The 18,334-nt window shown below is 42.0% G+C and overlaps 1 protein-coding gene across 2 annotated transcripts in view; it reads left to right on the plus strand.

The window, feature by feature from the left end:
• TMC1 (transmembrane channel like 1) overlaps positions 1-18,334 on the plus strand; it is a 241,810-nt gene that overhangs the window by 174,724 nt on the left and 48,752 nt on the right. For both annotated transcript variants that reach the window (XM_080668801.1, XM_080668800.1), the window contains 2 exons: positions 2,912-3,018; positions 6,321-6,419. In XM_080668801.1, coding sequence (XP_080524927.1) covers positions 2,912-3,018; positions 6,321-6,419 — 206 coding nt within the window. The remainder of the gene's footprint in view (positions 1-2,911; positions 3,019-6,320; positions 6,420-18,334) is intronic.

Consider the following 18,334-nt stretch of genomic DNA (forward strand, 5'->3'; position numbering starts at 1 on the left):
CTTCTCCAGTTAATGAGTCACTGTAACGCTCAACAAGCTGGAAGTCCGCTGCTTTCAATAAAACATGACAAAAGAACCTGGCTGAGGCAGTCCTCAGGTACAGTTACCAGAGAACGTAGATAAGAGCCGTGAAACGATATGAAATCCCTGGGCGCCAGGCGATGGTCCGGTGTCCTGAGAGGGGCGGATCTGCTTTGGCCTTTCTGCACTTGGGCCAGTGCATCTGGTTGCAGAGCTGGTGTGGGGGTGGGGGCGGGGGAGAGGTGGAGCAAGCTTATGAAAATAACACACTTTTGGAACTCTACACCCTTCTCCAAAGTGAAGTGAATCCAAATATTCAGACTTCAAATGAATTGATGTCTTTTAAAACATCTACACAGATATTACCTTCCTTTTAAATTTCTTTATAAACTGCCTCTGGGTTATGGGAAAAAGTAAGATGGTACCTAAAGAATAGATTTAAGTTCCAAAAATGGAGGTCTGACTGTCCTGTGAGCCCGATATCTCAGTCAGCAGAGGCTGCCGTTTGCTCCACACGAACCTTCCTCCTCCTGTCATGTTTCAGAGACATAGGGCCCAAGGGAAGCATTGGTCCCTGGAGGTGTTTTGCTGAATGAGACAGGACAAAGGGGTTGATGCAGCAGGTGGCTGAAGCTGTTCATTGTTCTTTTGGGGCAACAGAAAATGAGAATTGGGAAGACCGGGAAAACTAGCCTCTTGATGCCGAACCTTAAGGGATAATCAAATAATCTTTGGCTTTTGTAACTCTACGAACCCTCAGCCTGAGACTTCAGGTTCCTGTTTGCTCTTCCTTTTCTATTCTCTAATTTAAGAGAATGCTTTTATTTTTTCCCCCTCATTCAAAAGCATCGAACAGACCACTTCACTTTATGCTGAATGTGACAAAACATTCTTGCCTACCTCCCCACCCCCCAATTTATTTTCCAGAGCTGAAGTGATTTCTTAAATGTCATAACTGCCCCCTCCCTCCATTGCTTAACACCTGTCAGTGACTTCTTATCTCATTTGACATAAATATTCACTTTCTCTCTTGCCTTAGGAGGCCCTTCACAATGTGGTCTGGCTTCCTGTTCATAGTGCTCCCATACGGGCGTTAGGTCTTAGGTCTGAGCTCCCATACGGGCGTTAGGTCCTCAGTTGTCCGAGCTCTTGCCTCCCTCATGATATTGTTCTCTCTCGTTCCTCTGCTTGTCCCCCAGCTGGGGGTGTTTCCGCCTCTTCCTCCAGCTTCAGATCTCTGCTCAAATGTTACCTTCTCTGATTTACCTTCCTGACCAGATATCTAAGCAACCCCTCCCAATACTTCATCCTCCTCTCTGTAGTGTAGAACCTATCTGGCTATAATTTTTATAGTAATATAATTATGTCGTATTATATATAATATATATGCTACATCCATATATATCATCCATTATCATACACATATATAAAATGCGTAATATATATAATACACATACATATAATATATAATAGAATATTATGTATATAATATGTATTACGTTAAATATATTTCTTTTTTTTTAATTTTTAAATTCCCACCTATTTGTTGTTTTCATACCTCACTAAAATATAAGTTGTATTAAGAAGTAATCCTGTCTGTGACATTGGGCTTCACATCTAAGATAATTCCTGACGGAAAATGTGTGAAGTGGATGACCTTCAGCTTCTGCGCTGTACTTGTAAAATGCCACTATTGGGGGAAAACAGCACAAGATGGCCTGTAGGACAACCATTTATAAGGGATGTGGTAAACTTCTTGAGAAGAGTATTGTTTGCCTGGGAAAAAGGAAGATGAAGTGCAGTGAATATGTATAATTTTAATGATAGCTAACTACTGGCCAGGCACTGTAGTAACCACTTTACATATACCATTTGCTCACTTAACTGTATTAACTCAAGGAATAAAATAAGCTCTTCAGATGGCAATCCTAGCTGCTAAACAAAAAGCAGCTTTTCCTTGGATGGAGTATAAGGTGTAGGTCCTGATCATTTTAGGCAACTACAGCTACATAATAGAGAGCACTTCCATCATTAACATCTTCTCTTTCAGATAGAAAAAGAAGAATGCTGGAGACTGTAAATGTGAATGGAACCAGTATATTGCAATGAGCAGATTTATTTTGGAAGGTTATCAAGACATAGCTTTTGTTCTGTCCTTTCAACTTCTTAATTTTTCCCTCTTTTTTTTTCTTCTTAAAAACACACACACAACACCATACTAGCCTCAGGTGTACACCGAGTGAACAGACATGATATAACTTACTAAGTGATCATCTCAACAAATCCTGCACCCATCCGACACCACGCAGCCGTTAGAACACTATTGACCATACTCCTTGGCTGCACTCACATCCCCAGGACCATTCCAGCTCTTGCCCTGTTTCCTTTCAAGCTGCTGCCCCAGTGCTGGAGCTCAGAGGGAGAGGGAGTGAGTTTGAGTAAGTCCACGTGTGGCCCTTTTAAGAGACGCTGCCTGGGACTCCAGAAGCCTAATCTCCCTCAAAATCCCTGCTGGTTTTTACAGTCAGAAGTTATGGGGACTTCTCTTCCCAGCACTGGAACCCTAGACTTGGAAGCCTGGTAGGGGCCAGGACGCTTTGCTCCTCAGGGGGGACCACTACAGCTGATAGATCCCTCCTGATTTTTATCCACCACATGTGGGTGTGGGACTAGCCTGTTCTGTGCCTCTGCCCCTCCTACCAGTCTCAATGTCTCTTTAAATCCTTAGTTGTAGGACTTTCATTCAGCTGGATTTCAGATGGTTCTGCATGATGGTTGTTCTCTAGTTTAGTTGTAAATTTGATGTGGTTGTGGGAGGATTTGAGTACTGCATTTACCTATACACCATCTTACCTGGAAGTTCCTAACTTTTTAATTTTATTTTTAATAGGTCAGTTTGGCTCATCGGTGGCTTCATACTTCCTCTTCATGAGATGGATGTATGGAGTAAATATGGTTCTCTTCATTCTGACATTTAGCCTCATCATGTTGCCAGAGGTAAGACTCTGATTCCAGTTTACACAACACACTGCAACAGGTTCCCCATGTGATCACCTCTTAGAAAAGCTCCTTTTCTATAAGAGTAGAATGCATATCTGTGGTAAGCATCCAAAGAGGCCTGGTTAATCCACCCTTAGAGTCATAGTATTTGTGGCAAAATTAATCTTCAAAATGGTGCCCATGGGCCCAAAGTCCTAATCCTTGCTCTAAAGGGAGTCTGAGCCTCCTGAAGTCATTTGTAAAATGTCACATGTATGTTTACATGTACATTTTTTATGGGAAAAGGTTCATGGCTTCGTCAGATTCTCAAGGTGGTCCCTGGGTCCAAAAGGAAGAAAGAGGAGGCTTTGTTGCCAAGTTTGCGTAGAAAGAAATGCTTCTTAATGCAACTTAAGGCATCCAGCTTTTCTATACTAAAGAAACACAAATGAGTAAATTTCTTCCAAAGTAAGATAACCCTTTGGAAGAAAGGGGGTGGGGTCCCTTTGCACCAAGGTCAGAGAGGAGAATAAAACAGATTGAAGAAGAAGGAAAAGCCCCGAGCTGATGTGGGGAGAATTAGCTAAGGCCAAGAAGCAAGAGTGAGGTTGGGGTCTTTCACCCAGGTGAAGTTAAATGACTCAAAGATCTCTTTGGATGTTTACTATACATAAATTGAGTTGGGCTTTATTTAATCTGCAAAGGGTCTTTGTAGGTACCAATATTTCAAAACCAATTTGTCCAGTACAGCATCGAAAAAAGCCAGAACTTGGTGTTGAAAATTTTTATCCCCGTGGTTTCAAATCAGGGCCCATTTCTGTATCCAGCCTCCATGAGCATAATCACACTCATAGTGCCTTACATTCATTGAGTTCTTTGCTTTTTATAAGTGTAAAGCACTTTCATTTCTTATACTTAATGAGCCTCACAACAAATTTATGAGGTAGACTATAAAAGATTTTTTGTTCCCCCATTTAAAAAATGTGAAAATTGAGTCCACAGTGCTTATTGGATTTAGCCAGCATCCCAGTGTCGCAACCTTTTACAGCTAGGGTTCAGGATCTGAAGAAGGGGCTGATGCACAGATGAAAATGCTATACAAGAAATATGAATTTAGAAGGCACTGGGGGCCAGGGGTGTCTCTTTCATGAAGAGCACATGGAAACTGGGTCCCGTCTGCTTTTATTCACTTGAATACAAATTTGCCCTTTAGTAATGCATACAGGCATATCAAAGGTAAAGTTTGGTAAACAGTAAAAGGATTATCAGGTTAGGGAACTGCCTTCAGCCATTGAGCCCACAGCAGGGCAATATTATGCTGATTTTTAGCCCTGCTGAATATCAAAGTCCATTGGCCTTCCAATGGGTCTTTTTGTATTAATATGCTAACTACTGTTGGTTTTAGCCTCCAGCATCCCAGAGTGATTTTTTTTTTCAGATTTTGCACCCTAATCTATTAGTTGTATAATCCTTGAGGTAATTCTGGGGGTTCTATAACTATTTGGCTTGTAGAAGACAGTGGACATAGATCAGAATTCCTGTATAGTTCATCTCCAAGGAGAAAACTTTTAAGGAATGCAGCAGAATGTGTTTGTGTTTTATCTATTTCAAATTAACCTCAGCTTTATTTTTGCTCATCTCTCTAAGGAAACTTGAAACTTTAACACTGGCTACTATGATACATCTTAGTGTCAGACTCAGGTTATATATACCCATGAAGAGTTTTCAGCAGAATTTACCATTTCTCCCACCCCATGCTGCCTCCATGTGGAGGAAATGAAAGATTGTAGCTAATTTGTTCCAACTATATGAAATTGCAGAATCCCTAATAGTGTGCAGTGGAGGGAGCTAATATGTGTTCGATTGGGTGTAGTCCTAGAACTGGGAAGCATATTGGCTTTGGATGCTTTTTATTAAAAAATTGATTTTAGAGAGACAGAAAGGGAGAGGGAGAGAGAGAGAAAATTGTCGACAAGAAAGAGAAACATCAGTCAGCTGCCTTCTACATACCAACTACTGGGGATCAAGCCCACAATCTTGACCAGGAATCAACTGGCAACTTCTTGGTGCATAGGATGATGCTCAACCAACTGAGCCACACTGGCCAGGGCAAGCTTGGGATGCTTTTTATAGGTTGTGTTAGATGCTGAGGGGCATCCTATTTTTTTGGGCAATGATTACCGACCAGTGAAAGAACAAAAGAGGATGGGTATCCTTCATGCCACTTTTACAGAATCACAGAGGCCAGGGCTGGTCACCTCCTGGTAACAAGGCTCCATTTCTCAGGTGCCTCCATCCAGCAGCCCCACTCAGTATTCCTCTGATGCATATGCCCTTTTGCCCAAAGTTCCTGTGTCCCTGGCCAAACCCGAATCTCTTCGATCCTCTGTGGCCCCAACTTTGGGGTGAGAGAGAACAGGTAGAACTCACCCTCTGTTCTGTTTAGTCCTGGGAAGTCAGAGGATCTGCAGGGTTGCCATGGAAACAAATCAGCTTGTGTGGAAAAAGGGAGTAGGGGCTGATTTCCAGCCCTTACCCAGTCACCCAGTTTTCCATCCATATTCAAACTCTAACCCCAGCCCTAGGGAAGGGAAGCCATCTGCTTGGCAAGCCATGTGGTACCCTGGGGCAAGAGGGGTGCTTTTCCCAGTTCTCACCAAAGCTCCTGATAGGATACTACTCTTACTCTTGCTCATCTCTCTAAGGAAACTTGAAACTTTAACACTGGCTACTATGATACATCTTAGTGTCAGACTCAGTCAATAAAAAAATTGACTGGCTGTCTCTGCCCCTAATAACCTGTTCTACTGTGATAGCACAGATCAGGGCAGTAATCCTGAATTAGTGGCGAGGCAGGTTCATAATCAGTCTTCCCTCTTATCACCCTCAAATTCTGAGTGCTGCTTTTGAGAACCCGCTTCCTTGGCATGTGGGAGAGATTCTTCTCCCACCCCCACCCGCATGAAGATGTGGGTAGTCTGGTTTTCTAGAACACTAAAGTCCTCAAATGACCCTGTCCTTTTCAGACCTCCCCAAATGAGACAGACCAGTTTGAAGGTGGTGTGGGTAGCCTTCTGGGCACTGTGGTTGGCCCAACTGTTGGTGGTCCACTGAACTCAAAGCACAGGGCCCTTAGCACTCCCATTGTTTGGAATTCTGAATTTAATAGGAGATTCCCAGAAGAGGGGACCCCACATGGAGATCCACAGTCCTCTTGAAAAGGCTTCAGAAGTGCTTTTAAACAAAAACGATTTGTGATCACATGTGTGGTTCAGACTTTGTTGCCAATTGTTAACTGCTTTCTTTGCTTCTCCATATAGTACCTCTGGGGTTTGCCATATGGCAGTTTACCTAGGAAGACAGTTCCCAGAGCTGAAGAGGCGTCGGCAGCGAACTTTGGTGTGTTGTACGACTTCAACGTAAGTGTCTCCACACAGCTGTGTTGGTAGATGAAGTTCTCCTTGTTCTAAAACCCTATGGGCTCCTCTGGTGGGGCTGGGTGAAAGTCTTAAACATTCCCCTTGTTTAGAGAGAAAGAGAGAGAGAGAGAGATGGAGGGAGGGAGGGAGGGAGGGAGGGAGGGAGGAAGGAAGGAAGGAAGGAAGGAAGGAAGGAAGGAAGGAAGGAAGGAAGGAAGGAAGGAAGGAAGGAAGGAAAAGTAAATAGGGTTTGGGAAGATGATAATATGATTAAATGGAAACATAGATTACTGAATGAAGGTGAGCTCAGAGTTCAAAGACTGCAAGCAATGTTCTTATCTCTGGCTTTGGAGAACAACAAAGGAAGAGTTTGCGAAAGTGCTTTTTGAGTTCTTAGGAAATTAGAGCTTTTACATTATATATTAACCCTTCACTTCCTAAACAAGTCTATTTGGTATTACTGAATAGTCAATACCAAATAAAGCTAAATATTAAATACCAAGCAATACTAAATTCTAACTACTAAATAATACCCAAATGAGGATTACTCCACTGTAGCACTAAAATGAGTATTCCTCTTTGAGGTCTCCTGCATGGGGTTTATTGCTATGGCAGAGACTCATCCCTGCCCATTGAAAAATCATTTTGGAGTGTGATTCAAGTCTGTGACACATGTCCTTCTTAAAATGGTGACCAGATCGCAGATGTTTGAAAGTGTAGAGGACAGAAAAGTAGCAAGGTGGAGATCGGGGAACTGATGATTCAAGGAATTTTTTAAAAATAGCAAATGAGAATAAATTTTTATGTAGACCAGGGAATGAAGTAAGGAGCGAAAACAATAAGCAGCCTTCACGTTGGTAGTGTTAAAATTTCATAGATGTTTTGAATTTGATCCTTAAGCTCCTAAATTGTGAGCTTTAAAGTGTTAAAGTTTCATAGATGTGCCAAAACCGGTTTGGCTCAGTGGATAGAGCGTCTGCCTGTGGACTGAAAGGTCCCGGGTTCGATTCCGGTCAAGGGCATGTAACTTGGTTGCGGGCACATCCCCAGTAGGAGGTGTGCAAGAGGCAGCTGATCGATGTTTCTCTCTCATCGATGTTTCTGACTATCTATCCTTCTTCCTTCCTCTCTGTAAAAAATCAATAAAATATATTAAAAAAAAAAAAAGTTTCATAGATGTTTTGAATTTGATCCTTAAGCTCCTAAATTGTGAGCTTCCTAAAGAGACTACACATGTGCTGCATCTTCTTTGGCCCCCTTGTATTCTCAACCGATGGAGGATTTAATGAATCCCGTTGACTGGCAATCTGAGTAACAGGGAGGGGGGCAGGCATTTGTAGATCCTTGAGATAAGAACCATAGAAATTAATGTACCTGAGCAGTACCAGAAAATGTAAACCTTACAAAAGTTCCTGGTCTGTGAGTAAACAGGCAAAATATAGAATAAAGCCCTCACTCTGTAGCATTTGGAATCTAAAATCACCCATGTCAATTGGCATTTTTGTTTCAATTCAGTGTTTATTTATGGAATATAATATATACTGATTTTACAAAGATGTATGGACCTGATTCTCTTGATCTCCAGGTACTCATGACAACTTAAGAAAAATACATAGGCAACCAGTATACAATATGTTATGTACTAAGTTAGAAAAATGAAGAAAAAGATAGTGGGGAGCCTTGAGGAAGCAGTTAATATTTTGCTTGGAAAGGTTTAGGTTTCATAGAGTAGATAGCCTCTAAGTTAGCTTTTATTTCTTCACTTTTATGTTCCCTATTACTTCTTACTTCCTCCATTCCTCTTTCTCCCCAACCCTCTCCCTTACTTAAATTTCAAAAAAATTATTACTATGTCCCCCTGAAATAATTTTGATTTCTCTTTCTCATCCTCTAACTAGCAAGTTATTTTCCTTTATAACTCCAAGCCTTCCTGGAAATGATTCTGAGGCAATGAAAGAATGTCAAAAGGTCAAGAAAAAATAAAGCTGATATTATTCACTTATAGACTTTCTTAAAATTTCTACACTCTGTAACCATTCAATCGTTTGACATGTATCACAAAATAAGAGCTTTCTAGAGACAGAAGTGTCCTTGGAGATCTTCCATCCCATATCACACATAATAAAGTTAGGGAAACTGAGTCACGGAAGCACATTCAGGATCTTATGGTTAATGAGTGGCTCCTAATCTAGTGCTCTTTCTGTGCCTGTTCCTATCACTAATTTTCCTGCAGTGATTTCCAACAGCCTTCTCATTGCATGTCCTGGAACACAGACTGACTTCATTTAGTGCTATATCTTCCTCACAAAGGGAGAAGGAGGTGAGGCAGTTGGGTCCCATTTTCACCTTTTATAGTAAGCATGCAATTCCCAAATTAGTTTTTCAAACAAAATGACAGGTTCGATATTTACTCTTGCCTGAGTTCTCTACTTGATCATCAGAACAATTACCTCATAAAGGAGCCTGCTCTGTATTATGAGATGATGTAAGTGGAAAGCCCAGGATTCCATCTATTATGACACCATGGAGGAAACCTTTGACCAAATGTCCTTGAGATCCCTGAAAACTCAGAATTCTGCACTTCCAGAGATGCCAGGGGGAAAGACATGTCTCAGACCTAGGAAAGAGATGACTGGTGCCTGAACAGTCTGATTGGGCCATGGATTGGTTTGTTGCATCTTAGGAAGATTAATGTGCCAGCTTAACTAAACAATGCCATAGAGATGCAGGAAAAGAGAAGCAGAAAATATTTATAGAACATGGTTAGTAGATGCAGGCATGATCTCTTGTGGCAGAGGAAGCTATAAAATGGGAAGGGTCAGAAAAACCTTTAGGATGGAGGTGGGGCAGGTTGTAGGGAGCTGCTTCTCTGTTGAACTTCATGCTGGAAGCCTCAAACTTCCCCTTAAACTCTCTTCCCAGACAGAATAACTCCTTGCAAGCTCAGAGATCTGTGACTTACAAGCATGTATCACAACTCACTCAAATTCCCTTTAATTGATAGTAGACAAGTACCATTTGATATATGCTGTCAGTCAGTCTTACGGCTTCTCAAAGCACCATATTTTTAATCCTTTTATTGAGTATCTAGTGATTGATCTTACTGATTAAGGAGGAAATACATTTTATTAAAGTAGTAAGAAATAGGGAGATTATCTAATTGGTATGCTATGAATCAAAAGAGCAGAAATTGCTTTATTTGAAGCTGTAGAATTAGGAGAAGGAGTTTAAGTCAGTAAGAAGAAGATGCATGTGTTGGCAAGATAGTTGGAGACACAAGGATGATACAGGAATGATAAAGAGGAAGAGACTGTATAGTTTAGATATGGAGAGAGAGTGAGGAACTGTGGCGGAATTTGGAAAAGCTTGAACTGACATCAGACTGTGAGATCTTATGGGTAAAGATTGGAGCTGTGATAAAGGGGAATGCACTTAGCTTTCCAGCATGAGGGCATCTTGTACATTGCATATGAATAAATGATACATCACCTTTTCCTTCCCTGCTCTGCTGGTCTTCATAGATGCGGGAGGTGGGGGAAGCTCTGTTGTGCAGGAGGGGAAAATAACACCTATTATGTTTTAATCAGACCCAGACCTTACATTTTATAACAGCCCTTCAAGATGAAGCTCAATAATCATTGTATAGTTGAGGGGATTAAGACTCAGAGAAGTTAGTTTGCCAAAGACAGCACTTACAATTAGAGGAGACACTGATATTCAAGCGAAAATGTGGCTGACTTTAATGTCAATGTCAAAGCCTATTCCTCTGCCCTGCCCACTTTTGCCACAACTCCTCCTTAGGTCTGTCCTCCAGGGAGACTGTCACAGACTTTCTGAATGTTAACAAATAGCAGTTTAGTTCCTTCTTTTACCAGCGTCAACAGCTCTTTTAAGTAATGATCTTCAAAGTGAGAGCATCTCCTCTCAGACATATCTCAGTTGTCTTAAGTTCTTTCTTCTCTTATTGTACTGACCACATTTAGGAGAGATATTTTTATGATTTATACATGGAATAACACATCTTTGCCTTTAGGAATATTGCAGCCGTTCAAATGCATCTTTATTTTCAGGGGGTCCTTTGAAGGGATAAATCATTTCAGGTTTTCTGAGAAAGAGACACCAAAAACAATATTAGTTGCAGGAGAAACAGGGCAGGGGGATGACTACAGGTGAGAAAGGGGAAAATGAGCCTAATGGGGTTGGAGCTGGGAGGGGAGAGTCTTCAGATGGCAAAGCAGGTCTGACAACTGGGGAAGGAGAGAGGGAAGGAAGATTGGGTAGGAAGAGTCTCAGACTGTAGCGCCATTCGGAAAAACGTCTTGGCTGGGCTAATGGTTAGTTTCCTAGCAAGAAATGACCATTGGAGGACTCCCACGTCACTGAAGAATAACCTGGCTCTAGTATTCCTCACCATGCTCAGTCATTGGCTGGAGACATCCTGGTGTGTGTGTGTGTGTGTGTGTGTGTGTGTGTGTGTGTGTGTGTGTGTGAAGTAACACATCAGGATCTATTTGGGTCAATCCAAAGTGGTGGCAACTGGAGACTGTCTTCTGAAGGGGATTTGAGCAGCACACCTACAGAGCTGCTACGGGGTCTCTTGGCTCTGAAAATGTGACTAGATCAGAAATGTTGCTGTTGTTGCTGGTATTTAGTTTCAAAAAGCTTCAAACACACGAACATAACCTCCTTGCCACAGCCATTGTTTCAACCTAGCCAAGTGCTGGCTCAACGGAGACTAAACCCCTTCAGCCGTGGGCAAACTACGGCCCGCAGGCCGGATCCGGCCCGTTCGGCTGTTCTATCCGGCCCGCGGAACTGAAAGAGCAGAGGGTTCTCTTGCTCTCCCCTCCGCTCCTTTACTTTGAATTTATATTAGTTCACACAAACACTCCATCCATGCTTTTGTTCCGGCTCTCCAGTCCAGTTTAAGAACCCATTGTGGCCCTCGAGTCAAAAAGTTTGCCCACCCCTGCCCTAGATCATAAATTATCCATTGGTGAGTGCAAAAGAATGACCCCAAGCCAGACTGCTAGGCCGCTTGGGGACAAATATGGGCTTGTAGATTCCCAAGTGCACTCTGAGATATACTCGTCCCTGGCCTGGAGATCATAGATTGGAAGGGGTGAGGATCCTCTAATCTGTACCTATAGTAAGACTTTTTTGAAGACTTCACTGAGCCGAGGGGGGCCCTGCTCAGGCACATAGACTAGGAATGGCAGGATCAAAGGGCTGTCCATCTTGGCTCCTGTATTTGCTTTACTTCCTCAATGGCCAGGTCCCTCTGGTTCAAAGGCTCATGAGGTTTGATGAAAAAGAGAGGTATTTTATTTTCTGTTCTAGGTCCTAGGTTCTTTCTCTTGTTTCATAGCTTTCTTAACCTGCTGCTCCGGGACTTCTGTATGACATGTCTATAATGTGATGGGAGAGATCGCTGGGTCTTATTTTAGCTTTCTTGGTATCCCTCTGGTAGCTTAAACTTGGAGAACTGATTCCTTTGGGTCTGTAGTCAGGGGCAGATGGCAGTGGAGAGATAGAAGATTATCAAACCATGCGAGGCTGTCTACAATCTAGGCCATGATAATTTTTTTTCCCTCGAGCAATTAAAAATAATTGGAATTTAAGTGGGTGGTGGGTGGATAGTGGCATTATCAGACTTGGATTTTGAAAAACTCAACAGATTGGATGAAGAAAAGATGAATGTGAGACCAAAGGATAATCTATCATTATGACCAAGTGAGAGACTAAGATTGTTTGGAAGAGCTCAATTTACCTGGTAGGAATTTGCTGTATCTAAATACTGGTTGTCCACCTAATAGATTAAAGGCTGAGCCATTACGTTAGATTAGAACCTTGTAAACTATTAAATTATATTGCATAATACAAATAACACCAAAATCATGAGTCCAGTATATCTACTGTAATAAATAGATTATTATTTAAATTTATAAACATTTGAAAGCAATTCAGTAAAAACTTTATCCTAAGTTCTAGCATAATATATCTCCAATAGACATTATTTGCTTATAAACTGTACTTGAAATTATGTTTGCTAATCTTAAATATTTGAAATAAAATGTGGGCTACTTATATGGGATTGAAAATTTCCAAATTCATTCATTTTTTTCTAAGTAGTCTCAATAATATTTTATCTACTTCTAAAATATTTTTCTTTTTCAAAAACTCATTCTTAAATAGATAATACTAAGGTAATTCCCAGTATGAGCCATGTCCCAATGACCACACCTATCGCTTTTCATATATGAATTCACAATGCTTCATTTTGCATGACTTCAAAGAACTAATGGGTAGATTTACAAGTCCAGAAATCAAAGAACAACAGACACCCATAATATAATGCTTTCAATGTCTACCTTGTGAAATAAAAGAAGGCCAGTTTTCCTATGTGGGAAGAAATCATACATAGCAGCTCATTTTATAGCCCTAAAATGTCTCATTTTGTAAGAGTTTTAGGCAATTAGACAGTAGAAAAAATTAAGGAATTTTGACAGCTTTAGTGTCCCTTAGACTTTTTTGTGTGTGTTTTGATTTATTATATTCCAACATGAGATTGTTATTGTCAGTCATGCTACTGTCTTGAATGATTTACTCTATTTTATTAAAATGGGTAATAGAGAGCAGAAAATTAGAAAAGAGCGGTTTAGTTGAAAATTTAAAGGAACTTAATCTAACTAAGGATTGCTAATGACCAACAGAAGCAATTTCTTTTTTTCATTCAGTCATTCCACAAGCATAAGTTGAATGTCAGATGCTGGGAATAAAAAGATAACTAACATATAATCCCTGCCCACAGGGACTTTATGGTCTAATTGGATGTGCCATCCAATGTGACAGTCCCAAACTAACAGGTATATATATATACCAAAGTACATGAAGGCACATGGAAGAAGGATTCAGTGTTGAAGTTTAATGGAGTCCTGAGAGGATCCAGTAAATTAACTCTATTTCCCATGCAAAAATGGTTTGTATGAGGAGAGGTAGGGAGAGGGAGCCCTGATTGTGAGAGCAAGGCATCCACAAGCCAGCAGGGGAAAGGAGACAGCAGCAATGCCACCTGTCTGGGAGGGAGGAAGAGGTTTGAGGGCATCAACACATAGCTGGGCACCGGCAGAAACTGTCTACTTCACAGCTTTTTGAGGGCCCAGAGTTCACTGTCTATGATATTGTTGAGGTTTATTCCTTTTACAGAAAACTAGATCTGCTAAAGCTCTGTCTAGCTTTCTCTTTGTAATCAACATGCTCCCTCACAAAGAGCCACATGGCATTTGTTTCATAACTCTGGATCTGGGTTGTAGCAAAAGGAACGTAAGCTCAGAGGTGAGCAGAGCATTAGGTGGAAGCTTGCTGAGTCTGATTGGAGAGAAGAAGGGTGGCCCTGGGCTAGATATGAGCATGTAGCCCCTAAGTGCCAGGCTGGCTGCTGTTCTTGTGAAGTTAGTTAAGCTTTGTTTGGGGTGTTGTTAGCCTTTTACATCTTGCTTCTCTCCTGTGTCCTGTTCTATCAGATATTGTGACATCAGCTCTTTCTCATCCATGCTTGAAACTTTTAACACTAAGGTCTAAATTAATTGTTGTTGTTTTTTTGTTGTTTTTTTTTAAATTTTTTTTAAAAAAATAAATCTTTATTCAGATTATTACAATTGTTTCTCATTTTTCCCCCCATAGCTCCCCTCCACCCGGTTCCCACCCTACCTTCTGCCCTTACCTCCCCACCACTGTCCTCATCCATAGGTGTATGATTTTTGTCCAGTCTCTTCCTGAACCCCCCCATACCCTTTTCCCCCTGAGAATTATCAGTCCACTCCCTTTCTATGCCCCTGATTCTATTATATTCACCAGATTATTCTGTTGCTCAGGTTTTTAATTCACTTGATTTTTAGGTTCACTTGTTGATAGATATGTATTTGTTGTTCATAATTTTTATCTTTACCTTTTTCTTCTTCTTCCTCTTCTTTAAGAATACCTTTCAGCATTTCATATAAAACTGGTTTGGTGGTGATGAACTCCTTTAGCTTTTTCTTATCTGTGAAGCTCTTTATCTGCCCTTCAATTCTGAATGATAGCTTTGCTGGGTAGAGTAACCTTGGTTGTAGGTTCTTGCTATTCATCACTTTGAATATTTCTTGCCACTCCTGTCTGGCCTGCATAGTTTCTGTTGAGAAATCAGCTGACAATCGTATGGGTGCTCCCTTGTAGGTAATTAACTGTTTTTCTCTTGCTGATTTTAATATTCTCTCTTTGTCTTTTGCTCTTGGCATTTTAATTATGATATGTCTTGGTGTGGTCCTCTTTGGATTCCTTTTGTTTGGGGTTCTGTGCGCTTCCTGGACTTGTAAGTCTATTTCTTTCACCAGGTGGGGGAAGTTTTCGGTCATTATTTCTTCAAATAGGTTTTCAGTATCTTGCTCTCTCTCTTCTTCTGGCACCCCCATAATTCTGATGTTGGTATGCTTGAAGTTGTCCCAGAGTCTTCTTACATTATCTTCAACTTTTTGGATTTTTTTTTCATTTTGCTTTTTTGGTTGAGTGTTTTTTGCTTCTTTGTTTTTCAAATCTTTGACTTGATTCTTGCGATCCTCTAGTCTGCTATTGGGTCTCTGTATAATATTTTTTATTTCAGTCAGTGTATGTTTAATTTCTAGTTGGTCCTTTTTCATATCCTTGAGGGTCTCATTATATTTATCGGCCTTTTCTAGGATATTCTTGAAAAGCCTTATAACCATGGTTTTGAATTCTATATCCAGTTGTTTGTTTTCCTCCATTTCTTTCGTTTGTGATCTGTTTCTTTGATGCCGCATTTTCACTGCTTCCCTGAGTTGGTAAGGTAGAATTGTGTGCTAGGTTTCCTATATGGCCCAGTGGGTCGGCCTCCCCAGTTAACCTGAGGTGGACACTCTTGGTGCACCTCTTTGTGGACTGTGTGTACAGCCTTGTTGTAGTTAAGTCTTGATTGTTGTTGGTATCACTGGGAGGAATTGACCTCCAGGCCAGTTGACTGTAAGGATCAGCTGTGTCTACGCTGGGAGAAGTTCGGTGCTGGAGACAGCCTTACAGGATTAGACTTGCCAAATTGCAATAGCCTCTGTGCTCAGCTTGGATGGGGTGGAGTCTCAGGGCGGAGCAGACAGTCTTGGCTTCCAGTCAGCCTTGCCCTTGCGCGCGTGCGTGTCTGCAGACCTCTGCCTTCCCTGGCTCCCGAGTCTCCGCCCGAGAGTCCAGATTCCCCCCACAAGAGCGTGGGTCCCCAGGGGCTCGCCTGGAACTGGGGTTCAGTGCAGTCAGAACTGGGGCTCAGTGCAGTCAGGAGCTTCTGACTCCCTTCCACTAGGGAAAGCCTGTGGCAACCTCCACAGCCTTTGTGCACACTGGCACCCACACCTACAGAACCGTGCCTGCCGGGGCTCCCCCGGGTCTTCCCCGGGTCTCCGAGTCTCCGGGTGCCTTTCTCTCTACCTGACAGTCCGGACTTCCCCTGTATGAGCCTGGGTCCACGGGGTTTCGCCCGGGACTGGGGTTCAGTGCAGTCAGAACTGGGGTTCAGTGCGGTTGGGGGCTTCCTTCCCCCTTCCGCCAGAGAAAGTCAGCCAGGCTCTCAGCCACCCTTCCTCTCTGCGCGCACAAAGACCCTTTGCCGTACCTCCAATTCTCTGTGAGCTTCTCTCTTTCCTTCTAGTTGTAGAATTTTCACTCAGCCAGCTTTCCTGTGGTTCTGGATGGTGTCCGTTCTGTCTTTTAGTTGTAGTTTTAAAATTGTTGTGCGAGGCAGCAGTTTATGTGCTTACCTATGCCGCCATCTTGGTTTCTCTGCCTAAATTAATTGTTAACAACTCAGAGAAACAGAACTATACCCCAACTTGTGTGGTACTCTCTCATGTCTTGGCACACATGGAAGTGACATCTTCCTTTCTTAACAGTTTTGACTTCATGATTTTTTCTTCTTCAAAATAATGGTCTGATAATAGCTAAAACTTAAACAGATTGCTAAGGATATTGAAACTCATTTACCATCCTGGGGATGGAATGTTCTTTCACTCTATTTGTAGTCATGAGAAACACCACAGGGATGGAGTTCTAATATAATTTCAGGTGATAAGTTCTTATGAAGAAAATATTTTGTGTGCAGAACTCTTTTGAGGGCCTCTATAATCCAGCCTCTACTTCACCTATGTATAGCATTTGGCAAATAAAAGTTACTTAGATAAATAATTATGTGAGTTGTTTCTTAGCAACTACATCATCAAAGCATTCTCTTCCTTATCAAAGGGTGTCAGCGGCTATAGACTAGACCAGCTGCAGCATTGAAACAGAAATTAAGAGTCTTAATAGATGATGCAGATGCATGGAGCCCAGAGTTGGACAGGACTTCTCTGGGCTCATTTGAAACTTGGCTCCGACTGTGGTTTCTCTCTCACAGATTTTGGGGTGGGAGAGAGCTCCCACACTGAAAGCCATGCATGCTGACATGGAAACCAAGTCAAACCTTGGCTGGGCTAGAAGTCACTGCTGTTTTAGTCACTTCCAGATGTCTGCTCTTGGAGTTTTAAGGAAAGGAGAAAAATGCAAGGAGTGTGGTGGGCCGGCTGGGTGGAAAGGGAGGGGTGTTCCTCTCTTAAGCCTTTCAACTCCTGTTTAAAGCCACCCCTCAAGATGGATTGGATAAAGCTTTTAAAAATTATGCTCATCAATATTACCTCTTTCATTTATACTTGACTGCATATGAAGTAACAGGCAAACTGAAGAAGCCTTTGCCAAATAATCAGGATTCCAAAAAAAAGCAGGGCCCTTGCAACTTGGGATGTGATCTAACATTTATGAAGTGCCAGTCACTGAACATATGTTGATGGTGCACCCACCAGACGGGCCAGCTGCCCCAGGGGCTATTGTGCTAACCTAACAAGTTCACCAGATGCTTGTTGGATAGCTCCTTTCTCCTTCCATGTTATTTTGGGGGTGTCGTTATGAATTAGAAAAAGATGTCAGGTTGTAATGTTTATGAACAAAGAGATGAGGTCCTCTGAAATCTTTTCAAAAGGAGCACGGGGGTCTTTTCCAAGAGATCCTGGCACCACCAGGGACCAATCCAGGGATATCGGTCAAAAGTTCCTGCTGAGTTGGTAGGGTTTCCTTGTATTTTTGTTTAACGGGTTATGTATGGCACTGGCATGATACAAGGCCTGGTAGGCAAAGAAAGCACAGGAGAAGGAGCATAGCACAGTGGCTAAGTATATGGGATTTGTATTGGACAGACCCAGTTCAATTTCACATTCTGTCACTAGCTATGGGAACTTGGACAAGTTACTGAGTTGGGCAGGGAGGGTTGTGTGTGTGTGTGTGTGTGTGTGTGTGTGTTGTTATAAATAACACTCCTCCCTGTCCAACCAGGTTGTGTGCTAACCAGAAATAAGCTAAAGGTGGAGGTCAACATGCCATCTTTATTCTTGTTAAAGCAGATATTAAAGAACATGGTATCTTTTTATGGGCAAGTGTGCGTCCCAGCCAGGCATTTCTACCTAGCAGCCCTAGGCCAGGACAGGCCTCCCTCTACAGGGGCAGAACACAGCCTGTGCTCTCGCAGGAGGAGGAGGAGCAGTGGCCCACATCATGCCCACTTGCTCATCCATGCCCTGCTCTCAGATGGTTTCTCCTCCCTGGGGCCAGCATGAGGCAATGGAGAGAGGCTGGGAGTATTACATTTCTGAGTTTCTGCACATGGAAGAACACATCAAGAGTTGAGGAAAACTATTTCCCCTGACAGTAGCGACTTCATTGGGTTCTTGTGAGGATTCTGTGAGATGAAGTCAGGTTTTAAGCACATGCAAAGTGCTCAACAAAACGTATTGATTGATGTTATTACTGCAACCATTATCACCAAGTGTCAGGACTGTAGCATGGAAATG

Source organism: Plecotus auritus (genome assembly GCF_963455305.1).
Source record: "Plecotus auritus genome assembly, chromosome: 5".
Taxonomy (NCBI): Eukaryota; Metazoa; Chordata; class Mammalia; order Chiroptera; family Vespertilionidae; genus Plecotus; species Plecotus auritus.